Source organism: Pinus tabuliformis, chromosome 4_1 (assembly GCF_031772625.1).
Source record: "Pinus tabuliformis cultivar Carrire ecotype Pingquan chromosome 4_1, CPIR1, whole genome shotgun sequence".
NCBI classification, from domain to species: Eukaryota; Viridiplantae; Streptophyta; class Pinopsida; order Pinales; family Pinaceae; genus Pinus; species Pinus tabuliformis.
This window is the reverse complement of record NC_142303.1, coordinates 979,007,623-979,033,646: the sequence shown is the minus strand read 5'-3', so window position 1 is coordinate 979,033,646 and position 26,024 is coordinate 979,007,623. Positions and strand designations below refer to the sequence as shown.

Here is a 26,024-nt window from a genome sequence, read left to right as displayed (position 1 = left end):
GTCTCTACTTCGATTCTCTAGGGATATTAGTCAACATTGCCCAATTTTGATAAAACAACCTAATTCAAGCCTTATAATATGGTAGAGAAAGCTTAACATGCTTGATCAATGATTTTGACTTTAGTGAAGGGTACATTTTTGCTAAGGCCATGACAAAGGATTTCAACAATGTAATGTCCCAAAATAGGAAAAACAGTGATATGCAAGCAAATAACAATTTTTCACCTCAAAAATTTCAAAGCAATTAGAATACACCCATAACAATTAGAAATATGGAAGCAACTGAGCCATTTTATTATAAACTAGTGCAAGAATACAAAATATGGAAGGAATGCACCTGGGCTTGTCTCAAAGGCAAGCAGAGCAAAGCCCAGGTGAAGCAATGACAATCCAAAGCTACAATCAACTGTCCAACTATTGCACTGTGCAACCCCAATAATTCTGCATTGCTTGCTGCAAAGATATGGTTGAAAACCCCACCTCCGATGCTAAGAAAAATCTGCAAAGTTATTTCTAGGCTCCTCAAGCAAAACCCACAAAAACCCAGAAATGGTTTGGCATGGTTTTGACTTTCCAAAATCGACCCCCAAAGAGCCCTATGCCCTCCAGAATTGCTGAAGCACATTGTCTGTCAATACACTAGCAAAATCCCCCTCAAATACTTTGTAAAGGTAGCAATCGTCTCCACTAATACTTCTCTTATTTCTCCCGATAAAGAACAACTCCAATGGTTGAGTCTCCGCCACCCACGTGTGCCCAGTCTCTTCCTTCTGCACTGGCCCTAGAAATTGTGAAATCCTCACTGAAGAAATCTATCACCTTCAGCCCAAAAGCTCACCCAAATGGGCAAGAAATCACCAAAGCTTTTCTTCTAGAATCTCTCCTAACAATAGCTCCTCTGAAGAATGCAAAGGACCTCAACTCAATTTCCCCTATGCATCCTCCAGGAATACGCACCACCAAAAAAACTCTTATTTCAAATGCTAGAAATCACACTGAAAATCACCTGCAGAAGATTATGGATGAACCTCTCTAGGGTGGCACTCGAAGTCCCTCGAAGAAAGGGTGAGTTCTTCGCTCGGAAAACTCGTGCTAAACAACAAGTGACCCGACTAAGCAGCTCGAGCAACTGAGAAGAAATTTGATATGCCAAAGATGTCAAATGAAGAGTGCTGCCTCCCTTTTATAGTTTCCGTGGACCCTTTTTCCTTCCTTTGTGGGTCCCCAACTAAGCCTTCGATTTTCCCTCTCATGCATTTCGAACCATTGGCTTAGGGAGTGCGTATTTCCTTGTGTGGGTGGCCCCACATGCTACTAACAAAATTTAAATTAATTTACTTCTAACTCCTAAGTCTTCTAATAAAAATCAAATGGGCCCCGTCTCTTCCAAAATTGGCCCCAAAATGTAGAAATTAACCCTGTTCCAAAAAAATTTAGGAAGGGACATTACAAACCAAGTATTCTCTGATTGTCCTGCTTTTGAGGTTCCTTTCTCTGGTCTCCAGGATGGCTTTCAGTTCCAAAACTATATGCCCCTCATCATCAAGTGGAGGCAACTCCACAACTGCTGTAACCTATTGCCCCAACACCTTTTTGAGGCATGAAACATGGAAAATATTGTGGATCTTGCTCCCTAGTGGTAGCTCCAACTCATAAGCTACCTCTCCAACCCTCTTGATCACCCTGTAGGGCTCGTAAAATCATGGTTGCAACTTTTCTACCCCCTTTTGTTTCAGAGTGGACTGTCGGTACGGCTGCAATCGAAGGTACACCAAGTCCCCCTCCTCAAAATGCCTCTCAACTTGATGCTTGTCAGCATATATCTTCTGCTGATTCTGAGCTATCTACAAATTATCCTTAAGAGCCTTGAGGATGTTTTGGCTCTCTAGGATCCAATCTTTGGCCTTTGGGGCCCGACTGTCTCCAAAAACGATGTCAGCAAAAGATAAAGCATCATAACCATATAGAGCACAGAAAGGAGACATACCAATGGACATATGATGTGTGGTGTTGTAGCAGTACTCTCCCAAGTGCAACCATCGAATCCATACCCTTTGCTGCCCTGTCACATAGTTCCTGAGATAACCCTCTTCCCATTTGTTTACCCTCTCTATCTGGCCATCGGTCTATGGATGGTAACTAGCGCTCAAGGCGAGCTCTGTGCCCACTAGCCAGAAAAGATCCTGCCAGAATCCCCCCATAAATCGGCTGCCTCAGTCACTGACTATAGTCTTAGGGTGTCCGTGTAAGCAGAAGACCTCCCTAAAGAACAACTTTGCCACTTGAGAAGTTGAATACTGTGTCGAAATGACAAAGAAATGTGCATACTTGGTCCGTCGATCGACCGCCACAAAAATACAATCCTTCCCCTACACTGCAGGAAGCCCCGTGATGAAGTCCATAGAGATATTGTCCCATTTCCCCTCAGGAATGTGGAGAGGCTACAACAATTCTGCTGGATGGGTTAACTCCTCTTTGTCCTCTAACAAGCCTCACACTCTTGCACATATCTCAATACGTCCCCCTTGAGGCCCTTCCAGGTGAAGCACTCTCTCATTGCCATGTAGGTCTTTCTGAATCTGTGGTGCTTAGACAAAGGAGAACCATGAGCTGCATGAAGGATACACTCTCTCAACTGTGACCCCAAAACCAAAAATATGCGCCCCTTGTAGTATATAACCTCAACCATCACCTGATAGTGCTCATCTGTATAATTGCCCTCCAAGATCTCGCATGCCTGACGATCCTTGGAGTACTCCATTAATAGCTGTGCCTTCCAGTCATGGCAAATGCTCATGAGTGAAAGTCCTGTGGGTCTCCTGGATAGTGCATCAGCTACCACATTGTGCTTCCCTTGCACATACTCAATATCAAAATCATAGGCTTGCACCTTGCTGACCCATCTCTGCTGTATATTGTTGAGGCCCTGTTGCCCCATGAAGTGGCAAAGACTGTTGTGATCTATCTTCACCCGAAATCGGTTACCCACCAAGTACTGTCGAAACTTGGCCAATGCATGCATTATGGCCAACATCTCCTTGTCATATATGGAATACGACCTCTCATGCGGTAGGAGCTTCCTACTCTCGAAAGCAATGGGGTGCCCATCTTGGGACAAGACTGCCTGAATCCCCTCACCCGATGCAGCACACTCCAATGTGAAAGGTTGCATGAAGTTCGAGAGTGATAATATCGGGCAACAACTCATCACCTCCTTGAGGCGATCAAATGCTGTCTGAGCTCCATTTGTCCATGCAAAAACCCCCTTCTTGGTCAAATCAATGAGGGGTGCTTCCAACTGTGAGAAGCCCTTAACGAACTTCTGGTAATAAGTGCAGATGCCCAAGAATCCTCTTAGCGCTGTCACATCTCTAGGGACTGGCTAATCCCAAATGGCCCCAATTTTCTCCTCATGCACCTTGACCCCATCTGTGCCGATGATGTGTCCCAAGTAGAGCATCTCCGTCAGCCCAAACTCGCACTTGGACATCTTGGCGTAGAACTGCTGCTCCTCCAAGATATGTAACACCACCTCTAGGTGCTGCAAGTGCTCCTCGCACATCCTGCTATAGCTCAAGATATCATCAAAGAATACCAGCACAAATCTCCTCAGTTGACCTCTGAACACATGGTTCATGCATGATTAAAAGGTAGTAGGTGCATTGGTCAACCCAAAGGGCATGACCAAGAACTTGAAATGCCCATAATGACATCTGAAAGCTGTCTTCGGGATATCCTAATCCCTCACCCGAATCTGATGATACCCAAACCGCAAATCTATCTTAGAGAAGTATTTGGCTCCTCTAAGCTCATCCATCAACTCATCAATACGCAGAATGGGATACCGGTTCTTCAATGTCTTCTTGTTGAGTGCCCTGTAGTCAATGCACATGCGTAGAGTCCCATCCTTCTTCTTCACCAGCACGACCGAAGAAGCGAATGGACTGGAACTTTGTCTGATGTGGCCCAACGCCAACAACTCCCTGATGATCCTCTCAATCTCATCCTTATAGGCTTTGGGATGCCTATAGAGTGTAGTAATGACTGCCTGCACACCAGGCTCCAACTTTATGGTGTGCTCAAACCCCCTGTCAGGTGGTTGCCCTGGTGGTATATCTCCAAAAACTACTGGATATCTGTCTAGTATAGCCTGTATGTCTGGATGTGGCAGCTTGGTTCGTCCCCCAACCTTTGAAATCCTTAGCTCTACTACCCATGCTATGTCCCCATGCCTCAAATCGACCTCCATCTTGTGGGTCGAGACTGTTTGTGGAGGATATGAATGCATGCCTCGAAGAACTACTAGTTTACCATCCGGCCCAGTAAACTCCATCTCTAGTTTCCTCCAGTCGGTGGTAACTCGGCCAAGGGAATACAACCATTGGACACCCATCACCACATTGGTGTCTGGTACATCCACCATGAAGAAATGGTCTGTCATCGAATAGTTCCCCATGGTCACTGTCAAAGCGGGGACATATCGAGTGCACTGCATAGTTTTGTCCCCTGGTATCAGAACTGAAAACCCCGCAAAGTCTATAGTGGTGATGCTTCTCCTCTGGACCATCTGAGCATCAATAAAATTGTGGGTGGCCCCACTGCCTACTAAGATTGGGATACGTTGCCCCTGCACTTTGCCTTTGATCCTCATGGTCAGAAATTTGGGAACCCTGTACAAAGAGCCTAGGACTCCCCTAGATGGTGCACAAAATGCTCCCCCATGCGCTGGTGGTGGTCCCCTCTCTGCCAGACCTTCACTGTCTCCCCCACCATATTCCAACTCCATCTCATCCTCCTGATCGCTGTCCGAGAAGGCCTCGATATAATGGGCCTTGCTCACTGTGCATCGATGGCTAGGTGCCCATGGCTCCCGACATGTGAAGCACAACTTCCTCCTCCTGAGGTCTCTCCTGGTCTCATCGTCCAGCTGCAAACGCCCTTGGGCTGTTCTTTGCGCAGGGGGTGGTCTAGTGTCACTCCCCTTCTGGGGGTAGGTAGTGCGTAGTGGAAAGGGTGCCCGGGTCTTGGGGATGCCCCCCTACAAGTCTCTTGTACAAGTCATGACCTCGAGTAGAGTAGAGGGTTTGCATGACTTCACTAGTCCACATAGTGGCTCCATATGTCCCTCTACAAATGTGTATACTTGCTTGGCATCCGACAAATCTGGTACCATGACCGAGACCCTCAGGAATTCCAAAATATAATGCTCTAGATGTCCTGTTTGCCTGAGCTGGGTCAACTCCCTGAAGTGAGCCTCTGAATCCCTCCGATCAAAACGCTCCACTACTCTTCGTGTGAAATCCTCATAGGAGGTCACACTGGCATGCCCCAGAGTGGACAAGCCATGAAACCACCAGTCGTGTGCCTCCCCCTCCAAATGCAAAGTGGCCATTTTAATGGCCTCTACCTCTATCATCCTGTTGAGCTGGAAATAGGTGTCCAGCTTCTCCACCCAAGCACGAGCTGTGCACTTGGTAGTGCCATCGTATGTGGGGAAGTACATCTTCCCAATGGTGCGCTGCAACTCATAGCTTTGCATGCCATGGCCTCCATAGCTCCTCCTCTTCTCATTCTCCTTGAGTTGGCAATAATCTCAGAAAGATAATGCTGCTCTGAAGTTTTCTCCCATAGGCATCTGATCATCAACTCCTCCCAGTTCACCCGGTGCCAAGGGTAGGAAAGAAGGTAGCGTGGCTCTAGTTGGCCCACTAGAGGATGGTGGCTGCGTAGTAGGTGAAGGGTGGTCAAATTGTTGAGAGGCTCCCGAAGTCTCTCCAAATAGAAAATCCCGGTGAGTGCTCCGTTCTCGGTTCTGCATTTTGATCTCATCTAACATCTCCTTCTGCCCCTTTGCCAAATCATTTAGGGCCTTCAAGAGACTGTCAAAGGCCACCTCCTCTTTGCTCTTGGGCTCCCCCATATCCTCTACTATCACCGCCTTCCCACGGTCCTCAGTGTCTGGAGTGATCTCTAGCTCCCTCTCCCTGCTCCGGTACCTTTGCCTCTTGTAGGTAATATTCTGTTTGTCCTCCTCACTCATAGGAAAGTCCCCCACGGCTGAGCCAAGATCTGAGCTCTGATACCACTGTAATGTCCCAAAATAGGAAAAACAATGATATGCAAGCAAATAACAATTTTTCACCACAGAAATTTCAAAGCAATTAGAATACACCCATAACAATAAAAAATATGGAAGGAATGCACCTGGGCTTGCCTCAAAGGCAAGTGGAGCAAATCCCAGGTGAAGCAATGACAATCCGAAGCTACAATCAATTGTCCCACTGCTGCACTGTGCAATCCCAACAATTCTACACTGTCTCCTGCAAAGATATGGCTGAAAACCCCACTTTCGGTGCTCATAAAATTCTACAAAATTATTTCTAGGCTCCTCAAGCAAAACCCACAAAAACCCAGAAATGGTTTGGTCTGGTTTTGACCTTCCAAAATCGAACCCCAAAAAGCCCTATGCCCTCCAGAATTGCTGAAGCACACTGAATGTCAATACACCAACAATATCCTCCTCAAACACTCTTGAAAGGTAGCAATCGTCTCCACTAATGCTTCCCTTATTCCTCCTGGTAAGGAACAACTCCAATGGCTGAGTCTCTCACGTGTGCCCAGTCTCTTCTTTCTGCGCTGGCCCTAGAAACTGCGAAATCCTCACTGAAGAAAGCTATCACCTTCAGCCCAAAAACTCACCCAAATGGGTAACGCATCACCAAAGCTTCTCTCCCGGGATCTCTCTTGACAATAGCTCCTATGAAGAATGCAAAGGACCTTAACTCAGTTTCCCCACTGCGTCCTCCATGAATACACACCACTGGAAAAAAGCTGAATACAAATATTAGAAATGACATTGAAAATCACCTCCGGAACATTATGGATGAACCTCTCTAGGGTGGCACTCGAAGTCCCTCGAAGAAAGGGTGAGTTCTTCGCTCGGAAAACTCATGCTAAACAATGAGTGACCCAGCTAAGCAGTTTGAGCAACTGAGAAGAAATTTGATATGCCAAAGATGTCAAATGAAGAGTGCTGCCTCCTTTTTATAGTTTTCGTGGAGCCTTTTTCCTTCCTTCGCGTGTCCCACACTAAGCCTTCGATTTTCCCTCTCATGCATTTTGAACCATTGGCTTAGGGAGTGCGTATTTCCTTGTGTGGTTGGCCCCACATGCTACTAACAAACTCCTAACTCCTAAGTCTTCTATTAAAACGTACTAACAAATTAACTTACTTCTAACTCCTAATTCTTCTATTAAAACTCAAATGGGCCCCATCTCTTCCAAAATTGGCCCCAAAATGTAGAAATTAACCCTGTTCCAAAATAATTTAGGAAGGGACATTACAAACAATAAACAACACCAACACTGGGGTACATATAGGTCTGGGTGCTCTTGGTTAAATGCCAATCACATGCCCTCATACATGATATAATCCAATGAAATGCCACAATCCCATTGATCTAGAAAACTGTTAAGTCTACTGAATTTTGAATGGGATATGGAATTCTATTTTCTCCATATGAAGTCAGATGAGGTTGGAACCACTCTCAAACATCCTGAGTCATTTCATGCTAATGTTAAAAATTTAAGTAGAAGGATGGAAATGAAAGATAAAGGAGAATGTCACATTTACTTTAAGAATTTAACATTACCATTTGGGAGCATCTAGGAAGCGTCTAGGGAGCATCAAGGGGCACCTTGGGAGTATTCGGAAAGCAAAGTTCCTCACATAATAATTCGAAATTTCCAAAAACAAAACAAAAAAAGCCTCGCGGAACCGTGTGAACCGTCCACCTTCTCTCTGATCTGTTCGCGATCTGCGGTGGATACATGCTTGAACCTCTAGAGTCTACAGATCCGCACCCAATCCCTTCCGGAACCGTTAATCACGCCCCCACAGATCCGATTTTCCAGGAATCGCCAAAAAATGGCGGAACCACGGATCGGTGGCGGATCTGAACGGGACGTGGTTCCTCCCCTGGATCCTTGTGGGGGGGGGTTCCTGCAACTATGCTTGTGACCATGTGGAGGAGTTTAGGTGCCTACTAACTAAGTAGGAGGTTGTGCGTTATGGTGGGTCTAAAATGATATCCAACCTGTTACAATCAAATGATGCCCTAGTGATCTGTTAACACTAGATTTGCTCTTGCAAATCCAAATCTAAGTTCTGGCATGTTCATGAGTACATTTGGAATTAGCATAAGCTTGTCCAAAGTCCGTCTTGATCGATTCAATGTGGGCAGTTTGTGGTACATTGTTCCAGAGCATTATTCCAGCCAGATCTTTATACCAAAGTTGTGTGTATGAGTTTGGTAGTCAGATCAAGAGATGAGCTTCTTCAAATGGGCATCAAGTTCAGTGCTATTTTTAATAGGTTTACTCATGCATATGATTTGCAAGCAACTTTTGGGAGTATGCATAGGATGACGAGGATGGTTACAGGGCACTTTTAGAGTCTTAAATGCTATTTTAGAAGCTTGCCACTTCTGAGTCTCTGACAGGAGAGTGCAGTTTCGGGCTCCCAGTAGAGAGTTCATCAAATGGGCACTTTCATATTTTCAAGATTTAGAATCTTGGAATGTTCCTATTCTTAGAAACTTCACCATTTTTGAGATATGAACATAGATTTTGGAGATAATCAGAGAAGATGTTTTTTTTTTTGTTTTATTCAAGATGGTCATGCCATTATTGGGTACCTAGTATGGTGAGCAGCATGAGTTCCAAGTTAGGTGGAAAGCAAACGACATGCGCTTTAGTGCTATTTGATTTTTCTAAAAATAACATTTGTACTGGGTTACCAATATAGCAGTGAAGACAGGTTTAGTTTTTAAAAGATTTTAAGAAATCCTAAAATCAGGGCAGAGAGCAGGGGATGCATGTTCTAGGAACAAATGTGGGCCCAAGCTGACGCATACTGTGGTTTAAAATGCTGGTTTGGCCTAGATAATATGTGCTCCTTAGTTGGTGGAGAAAGTGCGATGTGGCACTTCTTTCAATGTTGCCACTTGTCCTCTGCTTAGCTCATGAAGAAGTGCACCCCACATGACACAAACATGCTATTTATGTATTATGATTTGACTTTCCATGCATGAGGAAGTGTTCCCTAGTGAACCCTTCTCTATTTTGTCTTGAGGTGACTTGTTTGCGAAACAAGTAATCCATCTAGCAAGTAACTAAAGGACAAATGGCTTTTAGAATGAAAACATACTTTTTGGTGAAGACATCTTTTCCACTTTTGAAAAGTGAAAGAACTTTACTTAGAAAATTTTCATGCCTTTGTAGATCCTTTTACTTTCCTTTCATCCTTACAGTGGTACTAAAAGGATGGTGCACCACTTGGCATGGTTTTGTTATATTCTCATGGTTCAATTGGGTAGGAGAGGTGCATAGATGATCGATACTTGATGGTATCCGTGGGGACACACACGCCTGACCTAGGATCGATGGGGATACAGATGATCGATACTTGATGATATTCGTGGGGACTTCCACGCCTGACCCTCTTCTATATCACTTCCAGGAACGAGCGATCTGCTTGTTGTCCTTTGACACGTTGGGCATGAGCAGCAGGGGACAGGGAGCTCATCTGAGATATTTGGATGACACTAGGTGTGATAGAGGGGAGACTTCTCAGTGGGGGCATCGAGTCGGTGCGCGAGTTGACAGCCATAGGTTGAGGGATGAGGTGATCACCGACAAGGATGGCATATCATTCATCACTGATCCTATGCCTGGGGAGCTGGTCACAGGGGAGACATGTGTCACTCTTTCCACAGGGCATGTCTGGACCATGCATGAGCAGAGGATACCGTTTATGGCTGAGACAGTTGTCTAGTATGTGTCCAGGTTCCCGACATTGTATCGGCACATTCTCCAAGGGGTGAGTAGCAGAACTAGTGGTGATGGTTGGCAGGAGTAGGATGGATCTGCATACACTGAGTCGATTGCGCGTATCAGATACCCATCTATTGGTTGCATTCAGGGGGTAGCTATTTGGCACACATGGTTTCCAGTGGTCATCAATACTACACAGTGGCAGGAACCAGACAATTTAGCATGCCTCAGATTAGTTCATGATGTATGGAGCCTATATATGGGTGGCATGCATGGACTAGAGATGAGGGCCAGAGGGATTCCATCAGTTGACAGGGTGATGCCGCAACAAGTCTGGCTATGGGATGCAGGGATTCAGTTGATCGATAGATCACTCATGATGAGCAGAGTCATGGCAGAGAGTGATATAGTTCGCTCTTGGGATGACACATGGGGGTTCATAGAGGGTTTAATCATATGGGGAGGCAGACATTCTCTATTGCGGCACAGGTTCGAAGTTAGATTTGGATGGGTAGGCCTTGGCTCCATGGAGATGCCCAGGCAGGATGTGTCTCGCCTCTTTCAATATTGCATCATTGAGCTCCAAGAGAGGAGGATACTGACTACGTACGATGGGGAGTATGACATAGTTAGAGTAGCGCAGCGTCAGCATGGTGGCACCACTCTGGGACTAGCAGGGAACTGGGGCATCATAGCTCTTCACAACTCAATAACCTTTAGGGATTCACTGACTACTACAGGGGGAGATCATACAGATCTTCCATTGGGCTTTAGCGAGTCACTGATGGAGCAGGGGACTTCTGGTACTTGCATCGGGCAGGATAGTGAGTGGAGCGAGGGGAGCTTCATGTTGGACAGGATGGCATGGGATCTTAATATTGAAGGATTCTTTCATATCAGGACAGTGTTGAGGTCAGGGACGATTCAGTGGCACATCTGGGACCCTGGCACATGTTGCAGTGACAGTGGGGAGCAACTCGGATGCTTGTTTAGGCATTGCTTGAGGACACACAATTTTTGGTGTATTGGAGGAGCTTGCCGATTGAGAATGCTACTTGGGAGGGTGAGCACATACTTGAGCGTCCAACACTAAAGTTGCTTGGGGACAAGCAACATTTGGGAGGGGAGGACTGTCATGTCCCTTCCTAAATTATTTTGGAACAATATTAATTTCTACATTTTGGGGCCAATTTTGGAGGTGATGGGGGCCCATTCAATTTTATTAGGAGGCTAGACTTAGTAGAAGTTAATTCGATGTGGTTAAGTATACGTGGGGGCCACCCATACTAGGGGAATACACATTCCCTAGTTCGATTTGCATGGAGGGGAAATCGATGGTTAGGTGAGGGACCCATGATGGAGGGAAAATGGAGGGAAAAGTGCTCCACGAAATCTATATAAGGAAGACAACTCTCCTCATTTGGATATCTTATCTTTTGACATATTGAACTCAATCTTAGTTGCTTGAGCTGCTTAGCTGGGTTACTATGTTGTTTAGCGGAGATCTCAACCCTTGCTTCGGCGGACTTCGAGTGCCGGCCCTAGAAGAGAGTTCTTCTTCATCTCAGTTCGTAGCAGCAGCAGGGATACGAGTTATAGCAGCTGTAAGTCGAGTACCAACAACAAGGGGAGTAACATCAACACAGGGATTGCTTAGTCACAGCATGAGGCACTCCGAAAAGTTAGGGAGACAGGAGCATCCTTCATCATTTTCAGGAGTATAGAGGGTAGCTACAGACAAGAGGGCCATCCTACAGGCAACTCTCATTTCATCACACATAGGACTGCGTCATCTCCTCTATGACTGCGCAATCACTGGAGTGAGACTCTTTGGGGCAGCACCATCTGAGGGAGTTTGGAGCTGGGAGATCATTTGGAGGGCCATCTGAGGAGGATTGCTAGAGTTGGGAGAGCAGAGATTGACAGGATCAGTCACAACAACAAAATTCAAAATTGGAGGAGGGCCAAGTTGTGAAGGGTCAATTTTTGAAGGTTGGAATCAAGGGAAACCCTTTCTGGGTTTTGGGCGAGGATCACACTCGTAATTTTATATAATTTTCTGGGCAGATCTAATGATCCTGGTGGATATTGGTGGCCATCCGCCAATTCCACATGGACCCCCACCATTGTTCTTTCAATTTTTCAGTTTACTTAATTGTAGCACAATTTACTATTTTAGCAATTTTTCGGGTCCTAAACCTCCGAATTCATTTTGAGGCCCTAGACGACGTTTTTTTGGCAATCTACCGCCAATGACTTTTGACAAGTCATTTTTTCCGTCGTAGTCTTCGGAGAGATCTTTCCAACAGCATATCATGCGCGTCAAACAGAGATAATATGACTAAGTCACGACCCCGAGAATTTGGCTGCTCAACTAACCCCAACAGGGCCCATAAACTCTTGGTGTTACATCTGCTCGGGTTAGGGTTTTGTTTGTTTAGGGTTTGCTGTTATTGTTCAATAATAAAAAGGCATTTGAGCGTCATTGTAACGCAGTTCAGAGGCATGTAGCCACCACATCTCTTCTCAGAGATAAGCTACCATCACCGAGCTAGTATCATTTCCATATTGTTTGTAAGCATATTTCATTATTTGATATTAATCCAATGAAGTGTTATTTCTGCTGCATCTCTGTATTTATGGTTATATCTGTAATTTGTTGTGTTCCTGTTTAAATCCGTATTAGTTGTATCAGAGGGGTATGCTCTTTTGCTGTTTTTCTTTGCATGTCCCCAACGAGGTCGGGATATAAGGAGTTAAGGCTCGAACTGGTCGAATCTTTGCAAGACCAACCTCGTAAATCCCGACGGTCTCCCATGGAGGAAGAAAACAAAGACAAGGGAGCAAGAGATCCTTGTTGAAAATAATACTGAGAGGGGGGGTGAATCAGTATTATCTAATTCTTTTAATCAATCTTCCTTATTTGTTCTTTGAATTATTTTTGCATGTTAGTACCATAAAATAATGAGCATGAGCAAGGAAAAACAGATAGTCACACCAAAGAACACAAGATGTAAGGTGGAAACCCAATGTGGGTGAAAACCACCTGCTGCAATATGTCTCTATCTTCTTTCAAATTAGAAACTTCTTTTACAATGGTTTTGTACTGGTGCAGTCCTTTACCAGTACGCAGGCTGCAACCTGCAGAGAGCTACAACTCTCTCTCTCTCGTTTTCCAGTCTCTCCTGGAAGGGAGCTACAACCCCCTACTTCTTTTCATAAAGCATCAAATGATCATCAAGTACATAAAAGTTACAGTCCACTACAGTCATCAGATCAGCAATAACAGAACTAACCCAGAACACCTTATCAACAGAAAAATTCAATCAACAGAACATTTTAAGACAGATACGCAGTTTTCCCTTCTGTGGCCTGCGTCGCTACGCAGTTCACCTTCTGCTTTCCTGCGTATACCCGCAGGGATCCTTCTGCCGAACTGCGTGCCCACGCACTGTTCCTTGAACCGGGCTGCGTACTATTACTGCAGGGACGCACCCATAGACATTATCGCGCCGCGTACTGTTACTGCAGGGACGCACCAAAAGATACTATCGCGCCGCGTACTTTTACTATTCGGACGCACCTGAACCTTAGTCGCTCTGCGTACCCACGCAGCTCTCCTTCTTCTGCTCTGCGTACCGACGCAGGTATCCTTCTTCTGCTCTGCGTACCGACGCAGATCTCCTGTTTCTGCACTGCGTACCGACGCAGATCTCCTGTTTCTGCACTGCGTACCCACGCAGCTCTTCTGTTAAACACCTGCGTCCTTCTGATTAGGGCCGAATAGGCAGTCCACCAGAGTGGCACAGTTGCTCAGATCTGATCATGCGCTCGAGAGATCACCCTTCACAGATTCGCCTTCAACTTCCCTTTCATATAGATCAAGCTTTTAAGACCATAACCCAATATTTCAGATCTAAAGATATTCAATTGCAAAAGATACTTAGCCAAGTGATCTCCTTTGCTTTATATAGGCAAGCTCCTCCTAAAATCATGGAACAATACCACGAGCCGACACCATAATAACCCAATACCGTCGGCTAAATACCAAGAGTAAAACATAAGAAACCCCACGTGTGCTTTTCTCTGCCTTGAAATGTGTGCACTGGGGGGACGCACCTCCTGAACGGCTGGCCTGCGTATCTGGACGCGGTCCCTGCATGGTGTACCTGCGGGTACGCACTTTCTGAACTGATTTCCTGCGTACTTCTTAATTTTCAACAAATTGAGAGCCTTGCCACGGGAGTTGCCATCAAGTACAACATCTGTAACATGTAGCTATACCAGAAACATAATGCCAACAATCCTATCAAAATATTGCTCGAGGGGGCCCTTGAGAAACAAAGGAACATGATGATGGATAACTTTGCCCAGATCCTTCAATAGTTGCCCACTGACGACGCATCCACATCCAACAGCCACTCTGGAGGCTCCACACCTTTTAAGGTACAAATAAACTTTGACATTCCCATATTTGAGGGCCAAATAGATGCAGACACCATAGATAAATGGTTGAATATGCTAGAAGGATATTTTTTTGTTCATGATTTTTCCAACCGAGAAAAGATTACTTTTGCTCTTCTCAAAGCCGCCCCCCACGTCAAGGACTGGTGGGAAACCTATTGTGAGCAGAAGGATGAAAGTACGAACTCACTGTTTTCAATCGCTCCCACTTGGAATTCATTCCGAGATGCCATCAAGGAGTAGTACTACCCTGTTGGGAGCTATGAGGACAAATACATAAAGTGGACCACGCTGCGGCAGGGAAGGGACCAAGATGTGCCAGAGTTTACCAATGTTTTTCATACCTTGCGCATGAAGTTGGGCATCAAGGATTCTGAGAAACATTTGGTACTCAAGTACCACGACTGCCTACATAGATACATCCAGGACAAGATGGAGTTCCTGGACATCTCCTCGCTCGACACAGCGTACTGATACGTCGTCAAGATTGAGCAGAAGTTTAAACAGAAGAAGCGAGACTTTGGATCTGTGAATCCGAAGCAAGGGAAAGGTGCCCCCAAACCGCAGAACAAAGGACAAAGCCAAGGCGGGACGACCCAGGACAACCCGCCAAGGCCACAAGCAAAGGACAACACTGCAAAGCTAAAGAAGGACACGGGAAAGTGGTGTGAGTTCCATAAGAGCTCCACCCACAACAAAAATGAGTGTTAGGCCAAGCAATCATTGGTGGCCCAGCTGAAGGCTTCAGAATCAGATGCATGTTCTGACTTTGAGTCAGAATCCAACAAGGGGAATGATAAAGGGAAGCAGATTATTGATGCGGAGCCCAATGCCACCGTCGCCACCATAAAGATGCAAAAGGAGGAACTCGAAGATCCAGAGGAGGAGGAGCGTCTCTTCCACTCCCAGATGTGGGTGAAGGGCTCCTCGCTACAGTTCATTGTCGACAGCGGGAGCCAAAAGAACCTCATTGCAGTAGAGGTCATGAAGCGGTTGGGCTTACCGACCACAGCACACCCACAACCATACACCATCGGGTGGGTTCACCAAGGACGAAATCTATGTGTCAGCCAACAATGTCACCTTCCATACATCATCAAGCCCTTCACTGATGAGGTATTATGTGACGGTGCTTCCCTTGATGTTTGTGATGTATTATTAGGCCAACCATACTTGTGGAAGCGACATGCTATGCATGAGTCAAGGCCTCACATTGTTATTGTTACATTAGGAAATTAGTTGTACAAGATAACGAAGGTAGCCCCGCCTATTACTGCAAAACAATGCAGTAAGCTAATTTCAAAAACCGGGAAATTTGTTTTCTTGATGATACGCCCTCAAGGAAAGAAGAAGACAGTGGCCATGACCTCTAGACAAGGCCCCTCCACACGACAACAACAGATGGACAAGGTCGTGGAGGAGTATGAGGACATCTTCACCTCCCCTGCAGGGGTGCCTCTGCATTGTTAGGTCAAGCACTCCATCGATCTGACCCCAGGTGCGCCGCTACCCAATGGACCAATCTATCGACTCTTCGTTCTGGAGAATGATGAAATCAAGAGGCAAATTCAGGGGCTGTTGCAGAAAGGTCAGATTTGACCGACTTCATCGCCCTGTGGGAGCCCGATCGTGTTGGTACAAAAGAAGGATGGGACTTGGAGACTTTGTATTGACTATCGGGCACTGAACAAGATCATTGCTTGGAATAGGTAGCCGATCCCACAGATTGATGACCTTATGGACCAACTCAAGGGAGCAAAATATTTCAGCAAGATCGACTTGAAGTCCAGATATCACCAGGTACCAATCGAACCCTCCGATGTGTGGAAGACTGCCTTCAAAGCCAAGGAGGGCCTTTTCGAATGGTTGGTTATGCCTTCGGGTTGACGAATGCTCTTGCAACCTTCATGAGGCTCATGGATGACATCTTATGACCATTCACCAACTCATTTGTAGTGGTATACTTGGATGACATCCTGATCTTCAGCCAGAGTTGGGAAGAGCACCTCCACCACATCCGACAGGTTCTCGAAACACTGTGGCAACACAAGCTATGTGTCAATTTGGAGAAATGTACTTTTGACATGACCCAGGGTCAGCCAAGATCCAAGTCATTTGGGATTGGCCAGCCCCAACCACTCTGACAGAGCTCTGCAACTTTCTGGGTCTTGCCAATTTCTACTGCAGGTTCGTGTTGGGGTTCTCTCATATCACTTGGCCCTTGAGTCAAGTCACCAAAGGAGGAGCGAAAGCAAAATTCTTTTGGTTTGAATTTCAAAAAAAGGCATTCGCAGAGTTGAAACATCGCCTTGGCTCTGCACCAGTGCTCACATTACCAGACTTGCAACAACCATTTGAGATTGAGACAAATGCCTCTGACTATGCTATTAGGGTAGTCCTTACTCGATAGGGGCATCCAATGGCATATCACAGTGAGACACTTTCAGACACGGTTCGAAAGTGTCCCACTTATGATAAAGAGATGTATTCTATTGTGTAGGCCTGCAGACAATGGAAACATTACATTTTGGGGAAGGAAACGGTCATCCACATAGACCACCAATCCCTGCAATTCATACAGACGCAAGGGAAGTTGCAGAATGGTCGCCATCAGGAGTGGTCTACATACCTACAACAATTCCATTTGAATATCAAGTACAAGAAGGGTAGCACAAATAATGTTACAGACTGCCTCAGCTGACCATCGATCATGGCGTTAACTACCGTGCTCAACTCTTGTGGGCACGAGACTTCTGATTGGCCACTTCTCTACAAAAGCGACCCAGAATTTGGCCACACATACCATATGCTCTTGGAGGGTTAGCAAGTTCCAGGTTTTCACCTCCAGGATGCTCTGTTATGCCATATGGGACACCTTTGTGTTCCTTCAAGCGAGCGTGCGAAGATGATTTGGGAAGTGCACTACAGTCAGGCTGCTAGGCATTTCGGGGTCGAGAAAACCGTGGCAGTACTGCAGAAGTATTTATATTGGCCGAATCTTCGACAGGATGTCGCGAAGTACATCAGATCTTGCACTGCCTGCGTCATCGCCAAACCGACCATCAAGAAGCAAGGTCTCTATACTCCATTGCCTACCCCTAGTCGACCTTGGGAATCCATCTCCATGGATTACATGCCAGGTCTTCCTTCTACTAAGCATGACAACTACTGTGTTTTTGTGGTCGTTGACCGATTCTCGAAGATGGCCATTATGGCGGCCTGCAAGAAGAGTATCACAGCAGAAGCCACTGCTAAACTCTTCGTTGAGCGAGTGTGGGTACACTTTGGGATCCCACAGTCTATCATCTCAAATTGGGACAGCAGGTTCCTCAGTACATTTTGGTCTAGTCTCTGGTCGATATTGGACACCAAACTCATTAAGTCCACAACTTTCCATCCCCAAACTAATGGCCAGATAGAGGTCGTCAATAGGATGATCGTACAGATTCTGTGCATGTACAACTCAAAGCATCCACACATGGAATGGGAGCCTCCCCTATGTCCAACATAACTACAACTAGGCTCTCCACAGCTCGACTGGCCACAACCCTTTTCAGGTGGGCTTGGGATTCCAGCCACTATGTCCCATTGATGTGGCCATACTAGTTGTAGTGACTCAGGGAGATTCGGCTCATGTCCAGTCCGAAGTCGACAAGGCAAATAACTTCATTGAGCATATTCAACACATCCGCCAACAGGTCCATGACATATTGGACAAAACCAATGCCAAGTACAAGCAACGACATGATCAACATCGGGTGCCACACAAGTTCTAGGTGGGCGACAAAGTTTGGCTACATTTGCAGAAGGAGTGCCTCGTTGGGCCCCACCGCAAGATTCGCCTGCTTCGATATGGGCCATACACCATCACCAAGGCTGTGGGAGATAATGCTTTTGAGCTCAGCATTCCCCCATTCCTTGGTCTGCACCCAATGTTTAATGTGGACATAATGGCTGGAATCCGACATTGCAGAACAACTCACACCAACAGAGTTAAATCCAGATTGAATGGAACAAGGTGCAACTGATCGGATCATGGGAACACTCGCTAGCAGAAGATCCAACTGTATCGAGTTGTCAAAGCAAGTGGTTCACCGAGGACCAAGTTCAGCAGAAGTTTCCTCATCTCATGGAGGAACTCAACACAATGGGGACCATTGCTTCCTAGGGGGGGAGGAATGATCCAGGTGGGTATTGGTGGCCACCCGCCAATTCCACGTGGATCCCCACGATTGTTCTTTCAGTTTTTGAGTTTCCTTAATTGTAGCACAATTTACTATTTTTAGCAGTTTTTCAGGTCCTAAACTTCTAGATCCGTTTTGAGGCCCTAAACGATGTTTTTTTAGCAATCTACCGCCAACAACTTTTGATAAGTCATTTTTTCCATCGTACTCCTCGGAGAGATCTTTCCAACGGGGTATCATGCACGTCAAACAGAGATAATATGACCAAGTCACGATCCCGTGAAGTTGATTGCCCAACTAACCCCAACGTGGCCCATAAACTCTTAGTGTTACATCTCCTCGGGTTAGGGTTTTGGTTTTTTAGGGTTTGCTCTTATTGTTCAATAATAAAAAGGCCCTTGAGCCTCATTGTAACGCAGTTCAGAGGCATGTAGCCACCACATCTCTTCTCAGAGATAAGCTACCATCGTCGAGCTAGTATCATTTCCATACTGTTTGTAAGCATATTTCATTATTTGATATTAATCAAAGGAAGTGTTATTTCTACTGCATCTCTGTATTTATGGTTATATATGTAATTTATTGCGTTCCTATTTAAATCCGGATCATCGAAGGGGTCAAACAGGGGTCCCAACTCAACCAACAACTAGAGGAGCTAAGGGGAATTTGGGCCAAAATTCCGAGGTCAACATTTGGCCAATTCCTACGTGGGTTATTTTGGGTTTCTTGCATAGAGGCTAGGATTAATTTCTCAAAATTGTTTGAGCAACAGGGAAGGCTCTAACAACAGATCATTTCAGACAACAACACCTTTCTAGGCAGTAACAACGCAGCTCTTGGGCCGGATTACCACCAGATTTGAGGAGTGTGTTCCATTGTTCATTATGGGTTTTGCTAGCTTGCCTAGAGCAAACCCAGATGCACACATTTCAGCACCTTGTTGTACACCTCTTCCCATTTAATAAAATGAGTAGACAACACAGTTTGGTTGCCAATTTTGTGGTCTGATTTAATTTTATGGTGTTATTTTTATTATCTGCTTTGCATAGCACTATTTTCCCTAGTTGGGAACATTACAACATCTCTATTAAAAGTGCAAAAACTATTTCACTTTGCAAGTTTTTATTTCCATCTTATTGCTCATATATCAAAGTTGTGTATAATCTCTTGTGGCTTGAATTCACTAACAATTCTTCTGCAACTTTGCTATTCTTGTAACTTGAAAGATCATTTTTGATTTGCAAGTATCATAATTAATCTTTGAGCATTATCTAAAGGCACTAGTCTCTCATACTTTATCTTGCAGGATATCTTGTTAATTTCATTGAATCTATCTTATTGATATTTACATGCTCATAAACATTCATACTTGCTAAATTGATCTCTAATTTTATTTGAAGTTATATATAGTGGTGATTGCCTTGCCTATAATCTCCTAGACCTTGTTATCCTTAACAAGTTTTCCTTTAGATATCTTTAGGGACCACCCCCCTTGGTTTAGCTAGGAGAGAACCTAAACAGAAAGAGTTGGGAATAGGTGACAATGCATTCTTTGAGCGTTGCGCCTTTAAGACCATATTTGGTGGGATTGGGGACTTTTTTCACATTAATCTAGGTGTGGATCTTTAGGCAACAACATGCCACATGTTTGAGGCCTCTCGACCTCTTTCTAAGGTTCTGTGACTTCTTTTCCTAATTATCTCGGTCAGGTGTCTTATTTTGGTTCAGTCTTGGCTTCCTCTTTGACCTCTTTTAGCTGTAGCAGAGATATAGATTATTTTCTCCATAGGTTTCCTTTGATATTTGACTTCCATACTAGGGCTTGAGAAAATTTGATCACAAATTTCTCCAAGCCTGGCTTTTCCAAGTCTCTTAGCGGCTACTCTTTCTCGTAGCTTTGATACCATGTTGAATTTTCAATACTAGAAACTGATCTTCTAATTTTGATAATTACTTCTAATGATTTATAACTAAATTATATTATGTCACATGAATCATTAAGTAATTATACATAAAAAATCTCAACAATACAACAATGATAACAATAAGATCATAAAGAGACAACCAAACACAAAAGACAAAAAAATTACCTTGGGAAATACCCAACCAACTTTTCTTCTTAGAAGAATTCAATCTTCGACAAAGTCTACAATAAAAATTGTCTAGAAATCTGTGCCAAATTCCAAGCCCAAATACCAGTCAAACCTGGTCAAAGGAGGGAGAATATCTGATTTATTATTAGCTTAGTCAACTCTGGTTAACAGGCCGAATTTTGACCTCTTCTGCTATCTCAGAAAATTAGGTCAAAGTGTCAGTCAACTTGTGGATAATGCAAGTCAAATGGTTCGGTCAATGGATAGAATTCTGTCCAGAATTTTGGTCAACATTTCAGTCAGAGATGCAGTCAAATGTCCAGATAAATCTCGGTCAATGCTGGTCAGAAACAGTCCCAAAAATCCTTCAGTCAATGCTGGTCAATGAGTCAAGCTTCTGCTTGGAATTTGCTGGTCGAACCTCAGTCTTCTTCTACTTCTTCACACATGTGAACAAATGTCTAATTGCTCTTGAGATCCAAATTGATTTGATGATTGAATGGTCGAATTTGATGTCTTATTTATAGTGGTCAAATGGGTACCCTTTTGACCAAGGGTCACCTCCAAGGTGGGGCCCCAGCCAACTTAGGCTTCTTAGATCCTACATAAACCAATATAAACATTTGAATTTTCTTTTAATATTTATAATTTCTTTTTGCTGATTTGGAAGGCTCCTTGGCATGCTGAAATACCTCTCGATGCTACAAAAATCAATTGAGCACTGGGTTCCTCTTTTCTCTGACGTCAAAATGAATTCAATCACTAACTCTTCATTTGATACAACAAAGGGGTCGCAGAGATTCAAGTTGATAATGCAGTGTTATGTACCTTGATAATTCCCCCCCATACAATTGCAGTCGAATCTAGCCCTGGTGATCCTGCACGAGCTTAATACCGTGTTAAATTTTCCTGCAAACCTAGCACCCGACAAACCATTGACCTAGTAGATTACAGATCTATTGAATGAATGCACAACTAGGTTCTTAACATTAATTAGTGGAAGCAAAAACATAAGTTATCTCAAAAATTGAAACAACAGATTCTGCCCAATCAAATCGGTTCATCATTAAAAATTTTTAGAACCTACTTGGGCTCCCGTATTGGGATAATGGTCCAACTAAGGAAATACATGTACAACAACTGGATTTGATCCAACTCAAGCTCTCCTTGGCTGATCTGGATCTCCTTCTTGCCCCCTTCCTCAGACCCAACACACTACTGTATCACACTCCTCACCGAGATGCCTCTCTCAATCTTGTGCTGTAGGTGTGTCTTCTCCCTTTCCTTAGCCTTGCTTTTATGACTTTTTGTTGAGATAAATCCCTAACCCTAATCTCCAAAGTGATTGAGAGCTACAAACGTCAACATTTTCAAGGTTTTACCAAGCCAAACTTGAAAACAAAAGATGGGGAATACAGAGAAAGAAATCTAAAAATACCTTTTTTTGGAATAGTTTCCTCAAAAATTTGTAATTTGAAAGCTTCAAAACCCTGCATCAATGCCTTCAAATGCTTCAATGATGACAATAAATGGCTCTGTAATCTCCTAAATTCCCAAACACTTTTTGTCTTTTTATCTTATTATTTTATTTTTATGATTTATAGTTCTATATAGTGATTAATTATTATTAGTTTCTAAGTATTCTAAAAACCCCCAGCCTTTATTAACAAGATATGACAGACTATTTCTCATTATTAAGTATTATTAAGTCTTATTAATAATTTTTAATACCTTTACTTTTTTAGCTTCTTTCTTAATTTGTGTTTTTCCCTCTTCCATTTACATTATTATTTATTTATTCCTATTATTTATTACATTTGCCTTTCCATTAGCAATATTATTAACAGTTTTATTAATCCTAATATATATAGAAATCTTATTTTAATATTCTTTTTTGACAATATAATTTTAATTTAGATTTATTTCTAACTTTATCTTGCTTTCATCCTTTTAATAATTATTATTTATTATTAAAATTTCCTATCCTATCAACTGTTGGATCTGTTATTATTTTTCTCCTAACGACTATTTCTTTTGATTTTTGACCTCACCCTTCAGTTCTCAGGGTTCCTCCCTATTTATTCCTTTGGTTTGATCAGATTCTCTTCATCTATTTGTCCTGAAGATGAACCACATTGGTTGGTTCAAAATGTCTGCAATATAAATCTTTATGTGACGGCTCTGGAAGATATATTGCAAATTAACTCTACTCACAGAAGCCTCCATTCAAAATTCTTGAAGTTGTTTTCCTTTAGTTTGATCAAAAGCTGTCAACTAATAGTGGTTTTGTAGATCAAGATATTGGAGTCTGCATTTTATTTATAATTTTTAAACTAAAGCGAAGAACTAATCACAATATTTATTTTTTATTTAAAGTGAAGAACTAATCACGATATTTATTTTTTATTGAAAGTGAAGAACTGATCACAATATTTTCTGTGAACTATGAACGTAACAGGTTTCCTTCAAGCTTCTTGGCAGTACTATGTCGGGCATGTCTGTTGATCCTAAGGCAGTATGTCAATTTCTTTGTCTTGTCCTTTTCCTTTTCTTTGTTCTAAGTTTGTCTGATAGATAAGTTTTAAAATTTAAGGTAGTCAATAGCCTTAATTTTGTAAAAATACTTTTATAGTTGGCTTTCTTGCACTTGTGTATTAGAGGAAGTTGGTCGCCTAACAAGTATTGTGATTTGTAACGTGATGCAACTATTATTTTTGCAGTTAAATTGATCTTAATATCATTTAGTTACAAGGTATACTTAAAACTCTTATAGCTGCTCAGTTGTTTACTTGTCATACTTGAGATATGCGAACATATCAATAATTTGAATTCATTTAAAACATTGGCTTTGGGTTTCTGAAATCATTTATTTTCTAGCTGTTTATATTCTATTATTGCAGCAAGGTAGAAATGTTTAAGCAATTAATTGATGACATTTATGTGAGCATTGGCCTCATGAATAAATATCAAATATCTTTTTGTAATGTTTTAAGTTACCCAAGATAGCCAAGAAAATACAAAATATGCCAAAAATGCAGAACATTATTTGGGGAGCTCTGCAACCTTAACAAAGCAAGATGTGGAAACACATCTCCATAAGATAAGATTATTCTTATTCTTATTATTATCATAGAATATTTTAATTGTGTTTTTTAGATTGTTAATTCACTGATCATGGGTTATGGGTTCTCAACCAAAACATTGGAATAGTAAAAAAATGGATGCAACCAATTCCCAAACCCAAATGACTAGCTAGAAGTAAATAGTCTCCCTGTGTACTCATTTTTCCAGCATTGTTCATATACACCCCAATTGATGCAGGGGCATAGCCATGTTCTGAAAATTTTGTATCGATGAAAAACAGTTTCTTGGTCTGGTTTACATATTTATTCCTTAGTGCTTATTTGATATGTTATTGAGTCAGTCTCATCTAAGGAGAGCCTTGGTGTGCATTTCTAAGTAGTGTATGCATTTCCGAAGTTTTAGCAAATTTATGCCATTATGCTACATTTGACGTCTTAAAACTTGATCATTACTCCTGATAACAGTAGCAGGTCTAGAGAAATATTGTACATCATGTTCATGCTTCAGATCTCACCAGTATGCATATTTTACTTGGGGGTGCATTGTTCCAACTCTAGCTAAAAATGTAATGTCCCCCTCCCCATAGGAAGCTTATGACGGAGCCTGCTTGTCTAGAGTGGTTCCTGTAGGCTAAAGCGGGGAAATAATTGATAAGGGGACTTAAATTTGCCTAAGGAGGCTTTATTAAAGAAGGGAAAGGGACAATATTTCCTAGGCAAGTGGGGGGTCACTTTAACTTTCTAATGTGAGTATCATAAAGTGACTTTCTAAAAGTGAAATTAATAAAAAAATTAAATAAATAAAGAGAAAAAACAAAAAGGGAAGGTGAAGGGGAAAAAACAAAAGGGAAGGTGAAGAGGAAAAGACAAAAAGGAAAGGTGAAGATGAAACGACCATCCCCAAACTCATTAAAGGAGGGGATTGAGGAGGCTCCCTGCATTCAAACATTGTGTGAGTTTGAAGAGAGAACTCTTGGAGAGAGTTGGAAGAGGAAGTTGAGGGCTTTGGAGCCCTAGATGCCATAAGTAGACTTCGGTGTTGAGACGATACCCCCTAGTCTGAGACTGAAATCACTCAGATTTCACCATAGAGCTTCAGTGGATAGTATACAATGGCCGAATATATCGAAGACAACCTGATTCAAACTTTGGACAACTTCATAAAACTTCGGAGGACAGTCAACTGTAGTCAAACCTTGGGTCGCTCTCATCAAGTTAGCATGAGAGCGACTATAGCTTCCTGGTTGCTCTCTTGCCTATAGTATGCCTGTGACCAGAGTCGAAATTCCTCAGTGTTGTGCCAACGTCCAGAACATAAACCCTAACTTTTGAGCGACCTTCAGTTCTGAGACTTTGGACTTCCATACGATCTTTTCCTTCGCTAATGTACTGAACCAAATCAGATAGAAGAGAAGAATATGCTTGATGTTGTGATGTCCAAATGAGCTTCAAGGTCACTTGTATTTATAGGCTTCTAGGGGTGTCCAACAAGGTCCACTTGATGTTGATGCCAACCTGTCCAAGTGTGCATGAGGGTGAAGCCAACCTGGTCCAATATCCATGAGTGGGTGCATAAATCAAAAACCAACTTCTGCTTGTTCGAGTGAGGTGATCTTTAGTTCGATTTTGGTCCTCTCAGAAAGAGGAACTTAGTGCCATCATCATTTCCATCAAATGAGTAGTCCAAAGTGGAATTTGATCACAGTTGCATATTTTTAACACTCCCTCTCAACTAGGGAGAATTCCACCTGTAAAACCTGTCCATCGATCAATGTGTCATCCTGTCATCATGTGTACAAATATGCTCAACTCTATCTGCTGAAACATTCTCGAATCTAAAGAAGAAGAATCATGGGGAGAAAAAGCTACCACCCTTTGTCCATTGGGCTACAACCTAGAATCTCTATCAACGGGCTACTACTTGGAAATATTTGTCAGCGGGCTACTACTCAAAATATCAGTTGACAGGTTACTACCGGGATATATGTCATCAAGCTACTACCTAGAAATGTCATCGGGCTACTACCCAGAATTATGTCATCGGGCTACTACCCAGAATTATGTCATCAGGCTACTACCTAGAAATGTCATCAGGCTACTACCTGGAAATGTCATCAGGCTACTACTTGGAAATGTCATTGGGCTACTACTCGTAAATATCATGGGGGAGCTACAATTCAACCCATATCGAGCAATAGGTGTAGGGGAGCTACTACTCAACCCATCCTATTGCTTACTAATCTTCCCACCAACATGTGGTAGAACACCTGCATCATAATCCTAGCTTGGTGAGATACCCGACTTACCAAAGGTAAGGATCTCATGCCCCCAAGCATCCTCACTCGTTGGCTAGAAGGGGAGGGATA

At 43.2% G+C, this 26,024-nt stretch overlaps 1 protein-coding gene across 2 annotated transcripts in view; it reads left to right on the top strand.

Moving 5' to 3' along the window:
• LOC149179403 (clathrin adaptor complexes medium subunit family protein) overlaps positions 1 to 26,024 on the top strand; it is a 215,448-nt gene that overhangs the window by 155,284 nt on the left and 34,140 nt on the right. The window contains exons 6-7 of one of the 2 annotated variants that reach the window (XM_089420648.1): positions 23,034 to 23,090; positions 23,296 to 23,327. In XM_089420648.1, the coding sequence (XP_089276774.1) occupies positions 23,034 to 23,090; positions 23,296 to 23,304 (66 nt within the window). In that variant the 3' untranslated portion in view covers positions 23,305 to 23,327. Of the gene's footprint in view, positions 1 to 23,033; positions 23,091 to 23,295; positions 23,328 to 26,024 lie in introns of those variants that run through there. The other variant, XM_089420647.1, reaches the window with a different exon arrangement.